The sequence below is a fragment of the Triticum aestivum genome, chromosome 1B (assembly GCF_018294505.1).
Source record: "Triticum aestivum cultivar Chinese Spring chromosome 1B, IWGSC CS RefSeq v2.1, whole genome shotgun sequence".
NCBI lineage: Eukaryota > Viridiplantae > Streptophyta > Magnoliopsida > Poales > Poaceae > Triticum > Triticum aestivum.
The window spans coordinates 639,680,320-639,693,907 of NC_057795.1; the positions used below are offsets into that span (position 1 = coordinate 639,680,320).

The 13,588-nt window shown below is 49.5% G+C and overlaps 1 protein-coding gene across 1 annotated transcript; it reads right to left on the reverse strand.

The window, feature by feature from the left end:
- Window positions 1-4,874: 4,874 nt before the first annotated feature.
- On the reverse strand, window positions 4,875-7,634 carry LOC123097955 (BTB/POZ domain-containing protein At2g24240). Its single transcript, XM_044519820.1, has 2 exons — window positions 7,294-7,634; window positions 4,875-6,775 (listed from the first exon to the last, which is right to left on the reverse strand). The coding sequence occupies exon 2, from the start codon at window positions 6,650-6,652 to the stop codon at window positions 5,315-5,317; it is 1,338 nt and encodes a 445-aa protein (XP_044375755.1). The 5' UTR covers window positions 6,653-6,775; window positions 7,294-7,634; the 3' UTR covers window positions 4,875-5,314.
- Between the last annotated feature and the right edge of the window lie 5,954 nt (window positions 7,635-13,588).

A 13,588-nucleotide genomic window follows, 5' to 3' on the forward strand; every position in this document is an offset into this window, starting at 1 on the left:
CCCTAAACCAGCCACTTTTTTAAAAAGAAAAGAAAAGAAAAACCTCAGCTCCAGCCAGCTGCTGACGCGTGGAAGCCTTTTGGTCCCGGTTTATGTCACCAACCGGGACCAAAGGCCCCCTGCCTGGGCTGCCCGTAGCGGCCACGTGGATGCCCATATGTCCCGGTTCGTGTAAGAACTGGGACTAAAGGGGGAAGGTATTAGTAACGATCCATTAGTCCCGGTTCAAGAACCGGGACTAAAGGCCCTTACGAACCGGGACAAATGCCCTATTTTCTACTAGTGTGAAACATGAATATTAAGTCTAGTATTACAGTACATGAAAATGTTGTGTTTAGGCGGAGCTATGATTGTCGGGGGTCAACCCCTCGACCTTAGATAAAATTGTGGAGCTCTGTTTAGGGTTTTTTAGATTATATTTGTCCCCACCCTCCCAACCACCGATTGGTTGTGCACCCCCCACCCCTCCTCCCCGGGAGAATATCATGTGCCCCCATACCTTAGATGCTATATGTCGATACGAGTTGCTTGGAGCTTGTAGATCTGAGATATAGCATCTCACATGATGTGTCTTAATATTTTTTACAGGAAACCTTGATGAGTTTGAGAATTGCACACAATTTATACAAAAACTACTTAGATGCCCTTGGATCCCATATCCAATGACCTCGAAGCTCGTATCACCGTAGCATCTAAGATGAAGGAGGACATCATATTCTCCTGTATGTAAGAATATCATGTGCTACCACACCTTAGATGCTTTGGTGATACAAGCTCTTCGGAGCCGTTGGATTTGTGACCGAACACCTCCTCGGTGGTTCCAATGGTTTTTTGCAGAAAAGCCCCAAAAGAGTTTGGCAACTGCTTACAAGCACAAAGACTGCTCAGATGCCATTGGATCTCACATCAGACGATCTCTAAGCTCGTATCACCGTAGCATCCAAGCTGCGATAGCACCTTATGTTTTCTCGCATGGGAGAATGTGAGGTGATCCCGCACCGTAGATTCTATGGTGATACTAGTTCACTGAGATCTAACGGCCCACAGTACGAGGTTTGAATGTTTTTGCAATATACGGCTGAGAGAGTTTGGAAAATGCGCAGAAAGTACAAGTACTACACATGTGCCATCTGATCACTGATCATACGACCTAGATATTCATATCACGTAGCGGGTAATTAAGCTACGGGGAGCACCTAATATGAGCACTGGGGGCACTGTTGCCACACCGGCCTCGGTCAGCGGGTAGGTGAGGGGCATTGTTGCCACGTGCCGGCTGACCGGAGGCATGGGCGGGGCACTGTTGCCTCGGTCATCGGTGGATGAAGACTCGTCCCATTGTACGGCCTGGATGGGACGGGAGCTGACCCATGGCCGGGTTGACGAACACGCCAAGGGTGGAGCTGGCTTGTTGGGGAAGTCTTGGTACGCCGGGTTCGGCTGCCTTGTGCGGGTTGTCGAGGCCGAGTCGAGGAGCTTGGCCGGGTCGGAGAATTCTGCCGGGTCGAGGGGCCTGGCCGGGTCGAGCGATCCGGCCAAGCGCGGGCCGGCTTGAGGGGCGATGCTGGCCCTGTTGTTTTTGAAAAGGATTCGGGTTCCGTTGCCTGCCCGGGGTTCATCCCCCCGACAATCTTCATTCGTACGATCAACACTATCGCTACCATACCACTCACTCGTCTCCAAGAACGCATCTGTAAATCCAGTTTCTTTCTCCATTGAATAACCTCACTACCAACACTGCAACATTTAAAATAAAAATTTATCTATCAATTCAAAATAAAACTAGATGTACTGCAGTCATACCAATGAATAGTTCATAACAAACAAATGATTGTAAATAATTATTTACAGCTACTAATTTTTTTTGACAAACTAGACGGCTTACAGGGCAAACCTAGACACTGGCGGGTCCCAATATCCGGCGGCAAGGCGTTCAGGTACGTGCACTCCAGCCTGCCTACGGACGGCGAGGACGTGCCCGGAGGTAGATCACGTTGTTGGCGACGGCGAAGGACGTGCACGAAGGTTGATCACGCCGTTGCGGACGGCAACGGCGTCCGCGTAGGCCACGTCACCCCGACGACATGCACGGAGGCCAGATCGCGTACGGCGGCCACTCCAACAACGTCCACGGCGGCCAGATCCCGGGTGAAGACGGGGAGAAAACTGAGATGGTCGGCGGTCGGCGGGGAAGGGCGGCGATCGGCCGGAAGGGGCGACGTTGGAATGGGCTGCGTGATCGCGGGTAGGTCGTGGATCTTGTTTTTTCGCGTGAGGGGCGCGGGGTAGATGCGAGTCTGCCGTATCGGCTCGAGCTGTGTGTTCGGCTCTACGTGTATGCGGACACACAAATGGCCTTATACGTTAACCGTGCGGGGGGGGGGGGGGGTACCCAAGCAGGGCTCTCTTTAATTTCCTTCTGAGTTCTGACCCACACCCTTTGAAACATATAAACACACAAATTTGAGATCACTACAATATTGCCCTGGTTGCAGCATGATTGAACTTGACTGTACTAGTAACAATAACAAGATTTTTTTTTACAGAACTTGGTTGAATTTTGTGAGTATTTGATAGCCGGATTTGATTTTGGTTTCTCTCTTCATAAGTTGCCTGCAACTTTCTAAAATCTCAGTCACATTACCAAACTTTTCAATCAACATCCAATCATACTCATCTGAAGGTAACTTCATATATAACCTAGCTACAGAGTAGAGATAATAGTTGCACGCCATAAATGAGAGTAAGCTCAATAGTAGTGTGCAACATCAAGTGAAAATGTTCAGACAACTGAAAGTTAGCAATAGCTCCATTTCATGGTGTATCCTTGTGCATGCAGGCACACCCCATGCTGACCCAGGCTAGTAACATGCGTGGAGAGTGGAATGGACTACAAGAAAAGTTCATGGAGGAGTGTCCTTATGCATATTATATCCATTGTTTTGCTCATCAGTTGCAGCTAGCTCTTGTTGCTGCATCAAAAGAAGTAGCCGATGTTGACAACTTTTTTTGATCATCTTGCTCTTATTATCAATACGGTTGTGTCTTCTAGTAAGAGACATGATGAGTTGCAAGCAAATAAAGTTGCTGAAATGGAGCATTTGATTGAGCTCAGTGAGCTTGAAACTAGAAGTGGGGCTAATCAAGTCGGAACTTTACAACGGCCTTGTGATACTAGGTGGAGTTCACACTATGCTTCTGTTTGCAGCCTTCTGTTTGCAGCCTTGTGAACTTTGCATATCCTCTTGTATCAACGGTGCATGGTGGTGTAATCAATGAAAAATATTATGCTATTACATCTGCTTCACTGTTTTTTCGGCCAAAAATTTTTACGGAAGTGTTGCTGCCTTCAGTCGGCCCGTGTTATACATTTTTCCTGGCTCCGCCACTGCGATGATGATATGCTGGTGCCTGAAAAAGGGGAAGCTGGCCCTGGAGGCGTGCAGGAACCCGTCCTCACATCGGCCACCCAAGTCCCAAACCCCTTGTTGGTCGTCGACGACGATGCGGAGGCGGGTCGTGGTGGGGCGAGGAGGCGGAAGCACTAGGGCTGGGGCTGGGGCTGGGTCTGGACCTGCCGAAGGTGCAGGGGTGGAGAGTGAGGGCGTGCGAGGAGACGAGAGAGCAGATCAGTAGTACCAAGCAAGGCTTCCAAGATGTTGTAGGGGCTACTGGTTAGGTGGGGACATGGAGTGACTTGATCCGTTTTGTAAAACTTATCTGTTTGATTTGTGCCGTGATAGTCGCTCTCTGTTTACCAAGAGTGGTGGCTGGTAATGATTGCAAAGCTCTCATCGTTGTCCCTGGTTACTCTTTGTCCTGACTCTTTAGCTGCATTGCATGGTTTGTGAGTCGTGATGTGATGCAATGGTGGATAAAACAGCACATTAAGTCACCTCTGTGTTTGATCAACTGATTTGCTGGTGGTACTCCATACATTGGAACGGTGCATGATAATTTTGTGTAAGAATTAATGCTCACAAGTTCCTGGGACTCTGTCTGTATTATATTCATCTCTACTTGATCATATACTTGTTGTTTTCAGAAATGAAGCATCCCCTGCATGCGTCTTTTAACTTATCATCACGGGCAGTTCTAGCCAACCAGGACTGTTATATTGGTAGCCGAGGAATTGCAATACAATAAGGCTGAGTTGAAAGTCCCAGCAGAATTGTTGCGGAGGAAGTTAAATCATGATCAAAGGGTTGTTTAAAACGAAGTTATACAGGCCATTGATGCTTGAGTGGGAGGTGTGCTTTTTGTTTCTGGGCATGGTGGTACACGCAAGACTTTTGCTGCATTGATCATATTAAGTATGCAATTTTAACACTAACACGCGTCTTATGTCTCCTGAATTGACGCCCCAGTCCCGCGTTGAGCGTTATGCAGTTGTTCAGTGGGTTTCTGACATTGGGGATGTCAATGTTTCAATGCATATTAAGTCAGATGAGACTCCACCTTCTTGGATATCAGTTCCTTAGAGGTATGCTATTGATGCCCACGGCTGATAATATAAAAGTTGCTACCCATTGCGTCTAATTATTCAGTTCAACCTATCTGCCGAGCTATTGTGTGCCCAGCAAATTAGTGGAGCTGTTTTCAAGTGTGTTCCTAGGAGTGCAAGGTCTTAATTCGGATTGTGACTATATCCAGGTCCACTGATTCGGTTGGGTGATGCTAATTGACTTGATGGTCCTTAATTTTTTAACTCCATAGAAGCTAATAATTTTGCACACCATAAAATGGATTTCAAGGCCTTCTAAGGAATATAAATCAGTCCCTTGATCTGTGCAATGATACCTGCTTGCCCTTTAAAAGACCAGGTGAAAGAGTCCTCGAAGGGGAGATATTGACAGGATCTTGCATTCCTCGGGTAGTCTTGAATGCAGCAAGTACGCTACCAACTTTGATTTTGTTATAACATGAAAACTAAGAAAAAAGGTCCTAGTATTCAGTAACGGAGAATAAAATTAGAAGCAAAAATAGCATCACTCACGGGTGATCAAATCCTAATTTAATTCTCAATGTGCTGACTAGAACCCATAAGTTATAGGGGAGTGCTGGCAAGTGAGGTCTACCTTCATCTTACCTCAGTTAATCTAATTAAGCAGGTACCCCTAAAAAAACTAATTAAGCAGGTGCGACTCAAATTAAACACTTCATCTTACCTCAGTTCATCTTCTTCTCAGACGTACAACTAACCACCCAGCAATTCATCACCAAAGCACAAATATATATTACGATCTCAAGCCGGCTCACTATCCAAGCCCCGGTAGACTGGTACGAATGTAGATCAATGACGATAGCCTAAATATTAGGCGATGGGAGGTGGCAGTGTCTCCCACACATCCAGCACGTTGTCCTCATGATGCACCGCGAAGAGACGGTCGCCCCCAACCGAGAAGTCGGCAATGGCGCCACCGCCTTGGCTCCCACGCAGCGCCAGCCTCAGGTGGTCATGATTTGGGCCGCCATATACCGAGATGGTGTCATCCTTGGACGCTAAGAGCAGCCCACCATGCACGGCGAGCTTCGGATAGCATATCGGAGTCGTCGCCTTGCTCTGATATGTCCACGGCTGCTGGAAAGAGCCCCGAGAACGGATGTCGAGGAACCCGAGATCATGGTTCTGGCTGATCAAGCGGACCGACCTCTCGTCCTCCATCACGACGGCATCGGCAACATGCTTTTCATCCAATCTCCGGCTGCCGACGGACCATGACCACACAACACTCATATCCCGGAAATCCACCAGAGTGATGGAAGACGGTGAAAAAGCATCTTTCGGTAAGCATGCCTTGACCGCCATGAGAGCGTTGGTGCTTGCCAACCACTGAAGCTTGCTGGCGTCGGTCAGAGCGTAGACGTACTTCCGGTCAAAGAAATAGCTTGTTTGTTCGCCGGTGATGCAGTCCCAAACACCGATGCCGTAGCCAATTTCTGGAGTTATGCCCGAGTTGTTGCAGCTAGCAAAGACGTTTGTTTGCTGGTCAAAGGCCAGCGCCCTCGCGTTAAAAAGCCGAGCTGTCTTCTTGCCCTCGTGCGCTATGCGGAAGTGGTGACTCAGATCGCCGGTGAGCACGGAGAATGCTGCCATGCCACGTCCCCCAACGAGGAGCGTGGTGTCGCTGAGGTAGACAGCATCGCGGACCGGCTCAACAGGCGTGAGGCAGACTGGCTGACGCTCCTCGAGCATCCAGTTGTAGACCCGCACGATGGGGCCATGCGTGACGCAGCACCCTCCGTCTGGCGCTGCGCGGACGGCCGGGCGGTCCACCGGCGCCCGCCCCGGCGGCACGGATGCCGCCAGCCGGGTCCTGCTGAGGTCGAGCTCACCGATGCGAGTGGCGCGGACACGGTCGAGGAGGCCGTAGTAGGACGCCTCCTGGAAGAGCATCCGCTCCGGGACGCCGGCCGGGACATGCAGCTCGCCCGTGCGGAGCATGTTGAGGAGCGAGGCAAAGCAGGCCGGGTCGCGGTCGATGAAGTACTCGGGCACGCCCCCGGTGGCGCCGGCATTCCAGCAGGGTTCCAACATGGCGGCGAGCATGGTTCCCTCGCCTGCGCCTCTGAGAGTGTCGGCCGTCGTCTCGAACACCTGCCCGCCGACGTTCAGCCGGATGCGGCCGGAGGCTGTTTGTGGTGTGCACATGGCCGGCTGTGTGTATAAGACTTCCGGGCGCAGTGGACCTGTCAATGGAGAGGGTTGTGTTGCGGCACTGTCACTTCTCAAACTTGGCCTTCGTTGGGCTACACCTTCCTGATTTCGTAAGACCTTCAATAGAAAGACAACAATAAGACAGTCACAAACATATGCATAGGCTACAACTCAGTAGCTACATTCACAAACATATGCATCACAGCTCTATCAATGACAACAGTTTTCAAGAAACTTGCATATGCATTCAGCTCCATTAGTGACAACAACGGACAGCAACCAAATATAGTGCATCCTAGTACAAACAAACTTCAATCAAGTTTCACAGCACACTACTACATAGACAGATGGCAACTAAAATGTCAATTCCTTTGCACTGGGATCATAAAACTAAATAGGTTTTGAACTGAACCGTATAGTAATCACAGTCTCCAGGGTTACTGTACTCCAACCTTTTCAAAATGACAAAAAAAGAGAGCATTTTTTTAACCTCAAGAGAAGTGTCAATAATGGACAGCAACCAAATATAGTGCATCTTATTACTAAACAATGACCAATTGCTGCCAGTAGAGAACTCTCTGCTGCTGCTAGGGTTTCGACACCCGTACTGAAAGAAGTGTACAAGATGCCGCTACCTTTTTCTGTGTATTGCTTGAGCAATGCACGTTGGTTGGGAGGCGCTGGGCTGGGAGGGAAACAGGAGGACGAGGCGGTGGGGCGGATCTGGAAGACGAGGGAGGCGCCGGTCGATGGGGAGAGAGGCGGCGCTGGAGTTGCTGGACGTCAAGGGGGTCTGGAGTGGCTGGACGGCGAGGGGGCGGCTGGACGTCGACAAGGCAGCGCTGGAACGATGGAGGAGGCCGGAGGCGGCGGTGGATTGGGGATGGAGGCGGCGCGCTGGAGTGGCTGGAGGGGAAGGGGAGAGAGACGGCGCTGGAGGAGTGGGGGCGGCAGCGGGTGTAGGGTCAAGCTTCAGTCCACTCGGGCCCTTCAGCTATGTCTTGGGCCGCCACCATCAGTGCAAACGGCACCTTCTCTATTGGCCCAAGCGATGAATATACAACATGATACTGAGTATTAAAAAAAACGCTCTTATATTATGGAACCGAGGGAAATGCAAACCATCATTTCTTTGGGTGTTAGGCCAACTCCAGCGTGCGCCCCCATTCCGTCCGGATGCGTCCATTTAGGATAGAACAGACAAATAGCGCGGCCCAACGTGCGGCCCCAAACGGACAAATGTCCAGATTTCGTCCGCTTTCGATCCATTTCCGGCCCAAACTTGTGCCGAGTTTGGGGTGAAACAGATATCGCACGGATGGGCTGGACGCACGCCCTTGTCCTCCCCGTGGCCCGCCTGTCGGGGACACTGGCACTCCATTCGCCTCCAACGCCTTCACCCGCTCTCCCCCGCCCACCCCGCCGCTAGTGCCACCAGTATTCTCCGGCCGCCTCCTCACTACTCACCCCCCCCCCCCCCCGCCCCCCCCCCCGACCGCCCATACCAAACCACGTCTCGACATGGCCGCCACCATGCCCGCGCTTTCGTAGGAGTTCTGACTGTCGCTTGGAGGAGATTTGGCCATCGCCGTCGTAGCCGGTGCCATAGGGGATACGACCGCCGGCGATAGATCTGGACCACGACAGCTTCCGTTGGGTGCTCCGGAGCGAACAGTAGCCGGCCGCCAACCACCCCTACTGCATCGAGGTGATCATCGCGACCTCTTTGCCACCACGAATGTAAGGTGTTTTTGACACTTTGCCCACAAAGATATGGACAGTGGAGATGAATTTTTCTTCCACCACTTCATTTATTCATCGGACGATTCTTTCGCAGATGATGAAGATTTTGTGGTGGTTGCACTGGTCATTCACGACCACATTGAACGACAACTTCCTTGGTACAGGGGATCAGTCCCTGGCCGTGCTCCCAACCTGAACCGCAACAGAGAGGGAACCCACGCCCTGCTCTATGTTGATTACTTTGCGAATACCCCGCTCTTCAAGCCGGATAAATCCCGTCGCCGTTTTTGTATGGCAAGGCATCTGTTCAATCGTATCCGATAGGGAGTGGTTGCTCATGACCCATACTTTGAGTGCAAGACGGATGACTTGGCAAGCTTGGATTCTCCTCTTACCAGAAATGCACCGCAGCCATCCGCATACTTGCATATGGAATTCCAGGCGATCTGGTGGATGCTTACGTGTGCATGAGTGAGTCGACGTGTCTGTTGTCACTGTACAACTTCTGCAAGGCCTGGTGGCAGTGTTTGGCCCTGAGTACTTGAGGCAGCCAAATGCCGTTGATACAGAAAGGTTGTTGGCGATCAACGCAACTAGAGGCTTTCCAGGCATGCTTGGCAGCATGGATTGTATGCAGTGAGAGTGGAAGAACTGTCCATTTGCTTGGCAGGGCCAGTACAAGGGGCATGTTAAAGCGTGCATTGTCATATTAGAAGCGGTGGCTTCGTAAGATCTTTGGATATGGCATTCTTTCTTCGGCATGATAGGTTCTCACAATGATATCAACGTGCTGCAGCGTTCTCCAGTCTTCGCAAGGCTTGCAGAAGGCCACTCCTCACCTGTCAACTTTGAGATCAACGGCCACCAATACAACAAGGGATACTACCTAGCTGATGGTATATATTCTCAGTGGTCAATTTTTGTAAAGACAATCTTGAACCCCCAAGGTGAGAAGAGAAAGAGATTTGCCCAAATGCAAGAGAGTGCTAGAAAGGATGTGGAATGTGCTTTTGGTGTGCTTCAATCCCGATGGGGTATCGTTCGAAACCCTGCACTGACATGGGATGAAGGGAAGCTTTGGGAGGTGATGACTGCTTGTGTGAGCATGCACAACATGATCGTCGAGGACGAGCGTGATAACAACATCTTCGACCAAGGATTTGATTTTCAATGTGAAAATGTTGAGCCCCTACACCAAGAACCAACCACGTTTGAACAGTTTGCCAAATTTCATCCTGAAATGCGTGATTGGCACACTCATTTGGATTTTCAAAATGACTTGGTTAAACACATGTGAAATCACATTGGCAACCAATAGATGTATTGGTTCATTTATGTTCATTCAAGACAATTTTGATTTGATTGTAAAACTATTTTATTAGAGGCAATTTCGATTGGGTTGTTAAAACTATTTTTTTCAGACAATTAATATTTGGACGTGCAAACTAGTTTTGAACATTGAAATATGTATATATGGGCATTTTTGGCCGTGGCGGACAAGATGAGGCCAAAGGATTCGTCCGTGCGTTGGGCGCACGACCATCGCATCCCAGAACAGACCCAGACACGATCTCATTGCCCTACCCAAACGGACAGAATCCAGGCAAAACGGACGTCCGTTTAAGGTTGTGCGTTGGAGTTGGACTTTTATTGCAAAAGCGGTTTGGGGAACTACTGGTAATGTTGTTGGGGCCTCTTGCGTGCCTAAGAATTTGTGGCAAAGTTTCACTTGGCTGTTTTCATATTTGCCGGGGGGAGTAAACTGTGCATGGTTGCTATTGCTGCTGTTTGTTGGGGGGGTCTGGACAGTGAGGAACAAGATCGCCTTTGAGAATCATATAGTGAGATCCTCTACAAGTGTGGTTTTTACCGTGTGTTCGTTTCTGATGTATTGGTCAGGTGTCTTGAAAGATGCTGATGGGAAGGTGCTTCAGAAAGGAGTACAGGTCCTGATGGCCGAAGCTTCTTGGCTTGCTTCTTCGACTTCGCCCGTGTCTGAAGCTGGTGCATGATCAGTTTCTTCTCTCCCAAATACTGAAGACCGAAGCTTCTGGTGGCATCTTCACGTGTCTGGGGATGATGCATGTTGATGGCTTATCATATTGCTGTCTGCTAGTTTCCTGTTTGATGTTTGTGTCCGGCAGATTATGTCCTTTGTGCCTCATAACTTTAGATGCGTGGTTAACAGATTTTTGCCCTGTAGCTTAGTCCTGATTTCGAGCTCTTAGCAGCAGGTTTCCTGTTAGTGCCCCCGACTCGCTTCGTCTCTCTGTTTTTCTAGGTTCGCTACTGCTTGGACGGTGTTGGAAAAAGACTCTATATTTCTGTTAAGGGGCGAGGCTCGGTTGGAGAAATTTTTTGGGGAAAGATAGTGGTTTCTGGTCGTGATTTTGGGCAAAGTGAACAGACTCGATGTTGGAGGCAGGACTTTCTAGCAGAGAACTACATCTACCCTCCCTGTACAAAATAAGTGTCTGATTCACCGGAGGCAGGACTTGTTCTAGCAGAGGAGACTTGGTACAATTTTTTTCTTTTCCGGGGTGAGACTTGGTACAACTTAACGGAGGGAGTAGCAAGTACTAGTGTCTGGTCCCCCGACGCCTGCGTCGTCCGCCTGGGCAACACGGGTGGCGACTAGGGTTGCCCCCGCGCCGCCATCCCCCATCCCTCGTTCTCCCTCGCCGCCACCTGAGGATATCGCCGGGCAATTTCCCGCGGACGCAGGGGAAGGTGGCGGCGAGGCCTCCGACGCTTCGTTCCTGGCGGAGGTTTTCGGATCTGGGGCGGCGGTCCTTCTTGGCGAGGCAATGGGGTCCTCTAGGCTGGAGCCGGTTGCGGGTGATTCTGGCCGGCTTGCTTGACCACGCGGGTGGTGAGCTGCCGATAGGGGCTGGCTGCGGCGCGGAGCTCCCCCTCCTCGCTCTATCTGAGGTCTGTCTCCCTCCTCTTTGACTCCCTCTGCACCGCCGTCTCCCGCTGCTAGTGTCCACTACTAGGGAAAAGTTTATACACAGAATATTAGCACGCGTTGGGTAAAATGAGGCGTTGTGCTACTTAGTAGTAGCGCGTGTCAGTATGATGCGCTACTGCTATCCTTTCAGCAGCAGCGCGTTTTAGCAAAACGCGTTGCTGCTAAATTTGAACTGGGGCATAATGGCTAGCCCCACTTAGTAGCAGCGCGTATCCAGATACCGCACTACTGATATTCTCCGTAGTAGTAGCGCTTTTCTTCGACACGCACTACTATTATCCCTACCTTATCATCTCTGCGCGACCGAGACCCCCTCACTCTCCCTTTCACTCACTTTCTCCCTCGCGCCCTCGTCGTCCGTCGCCGCCGCCGTTCCCCAACGACCGCCGTCGCCCGCAGCCGCCGTTCCTCCTCCACTGAGGTAGTCCCTCCTCCCTGCTTCTCCATCCGCCCCCTCCTCCCTCCTCCACCGGGCGCCCCTCCTCTCTCCTCCACCGGCCACCTGCTACGTCTTGAGCTTGCATTGGTTTTCCTTGAAGAGGAAAGGGTGATGCAGCAATAGTAGTGTAAGTATTTTCCTCAGTTTTTGAGAACCAAGGTATTAATCCAGTAGGAGGCTCCTCAACAGTCACACGCACCTACACAAACAAACAATGAACTCGCAACCAACGCAATAAAGGGGTTGTCAATCCCTTCACGGCCACTTGCAAAAGTGAGATCTGATAGAGAAAGTATGATAAGATAAATATATTTTTGGTATTTTATGATATAGATTGGAAAAGTAAAGATGCAAATAAAAGTAGATTGAAAGCTTATATGATAAAAGATAGACCCAGGGGCCATAGGTTTCACTAGTGGCTTCTCTCAAGATAGCATAAGTATTACCGTGGGTGAACAAATTACTGTCGAGCAATTGATAGAAAAGCGAATAATTATGAGATTATCTAGGCATGATCATGTATATAGGCATCACGTCCGTGACAAGTAGATCGACTCCTGCCTGCATCTACTACTATTACTCCACACATCGACCACTATCCAACATCCTTCTAGAGTATTATGTTCATAAGAACAGAGTAACGCATTAAAAAAGATGACATGATGTAGAGGGATAAACTCATGCAATATGATATAAACCCCATCTTTTTATCCTCGATGGCAAATAATACAATATGTGCCTTGCTGCCCCTGCTATCACTGGGAAAGGACACCGCAAGATTGAACCCAAAGCTAAGCACTTCTCCCATTGCAAGAAAGATCAATCTAGTAGGCCAAACCAAACTGATAATTCGAAGAGACTTGCAAAGATAACTCAATCATACATAAAAGAATTCAGATGAGATTCAAATATTTCTCATAGATAAACTTGATCATAAATCCACAATTCATCGGATCTCGACAAACACACCGCAAAAAGAGTTACATCGAATAGATCTCCAAGAAGATCGAGGAGAACATGGTATTAAGATCCAAAAAGAGAGAAGAAGCCATCTAGCTAATAACTATGGACCCGAAGGTCTGTGGTAAACTACTCACAACTCATCGGAGGGGCTATGGTGTTGATGTAGAAGCCCTTCATGGTCGATTCCCCCTCCGGTGGAGCATCGGCGAAGGCCCCAAGATGGGATCTCGCGGATACAGAAGGTTACGGCGGTGGAAATAGGTTTTCGTTGGCTCCCTAGATGTTTTCGGGGTACGTGGGTATATATAGGAGGAAGAAGTAGGTCGGTGGCCGTCCGAGGGGCCCACAAGATACGGGGACGCGCCTTGTAGGGGTGGGCGCGCCCTCCACCCTCGTGGCCGCCTCGACTGCTTCTTGACTTGCACTCCAAGTCCTCTGGATCACGTTCGTTCCGAAAATCACGCTCCCGAAGGTTTCATTCTGTTTGGACTCCGTTTGATATTCCTTTTCTTCGAAATACTGAAATAAGCAAAAAAACAGCAATACGGGCTGGGCCTCCGGTTAGTAGGTTAGTCCCAAAAATGATATAAAATGTGTAAAATAAAGCCAATAAACATCCAAAACGGGTAATATACTAGCATGGAACAATCAAAAATTATAGATACGTTGGAGACGTATCAAGCATCCCCAAGCTTAATTTCTGCTCGTCCTCGAGTAGGTAAATGATAAAAACAGAATTTTTGATGTGAAATGCTACCTACCATAATTCTCAATGTAATTTTCTTTGTTTTGGCATGAATGTTCAGATCCAAAT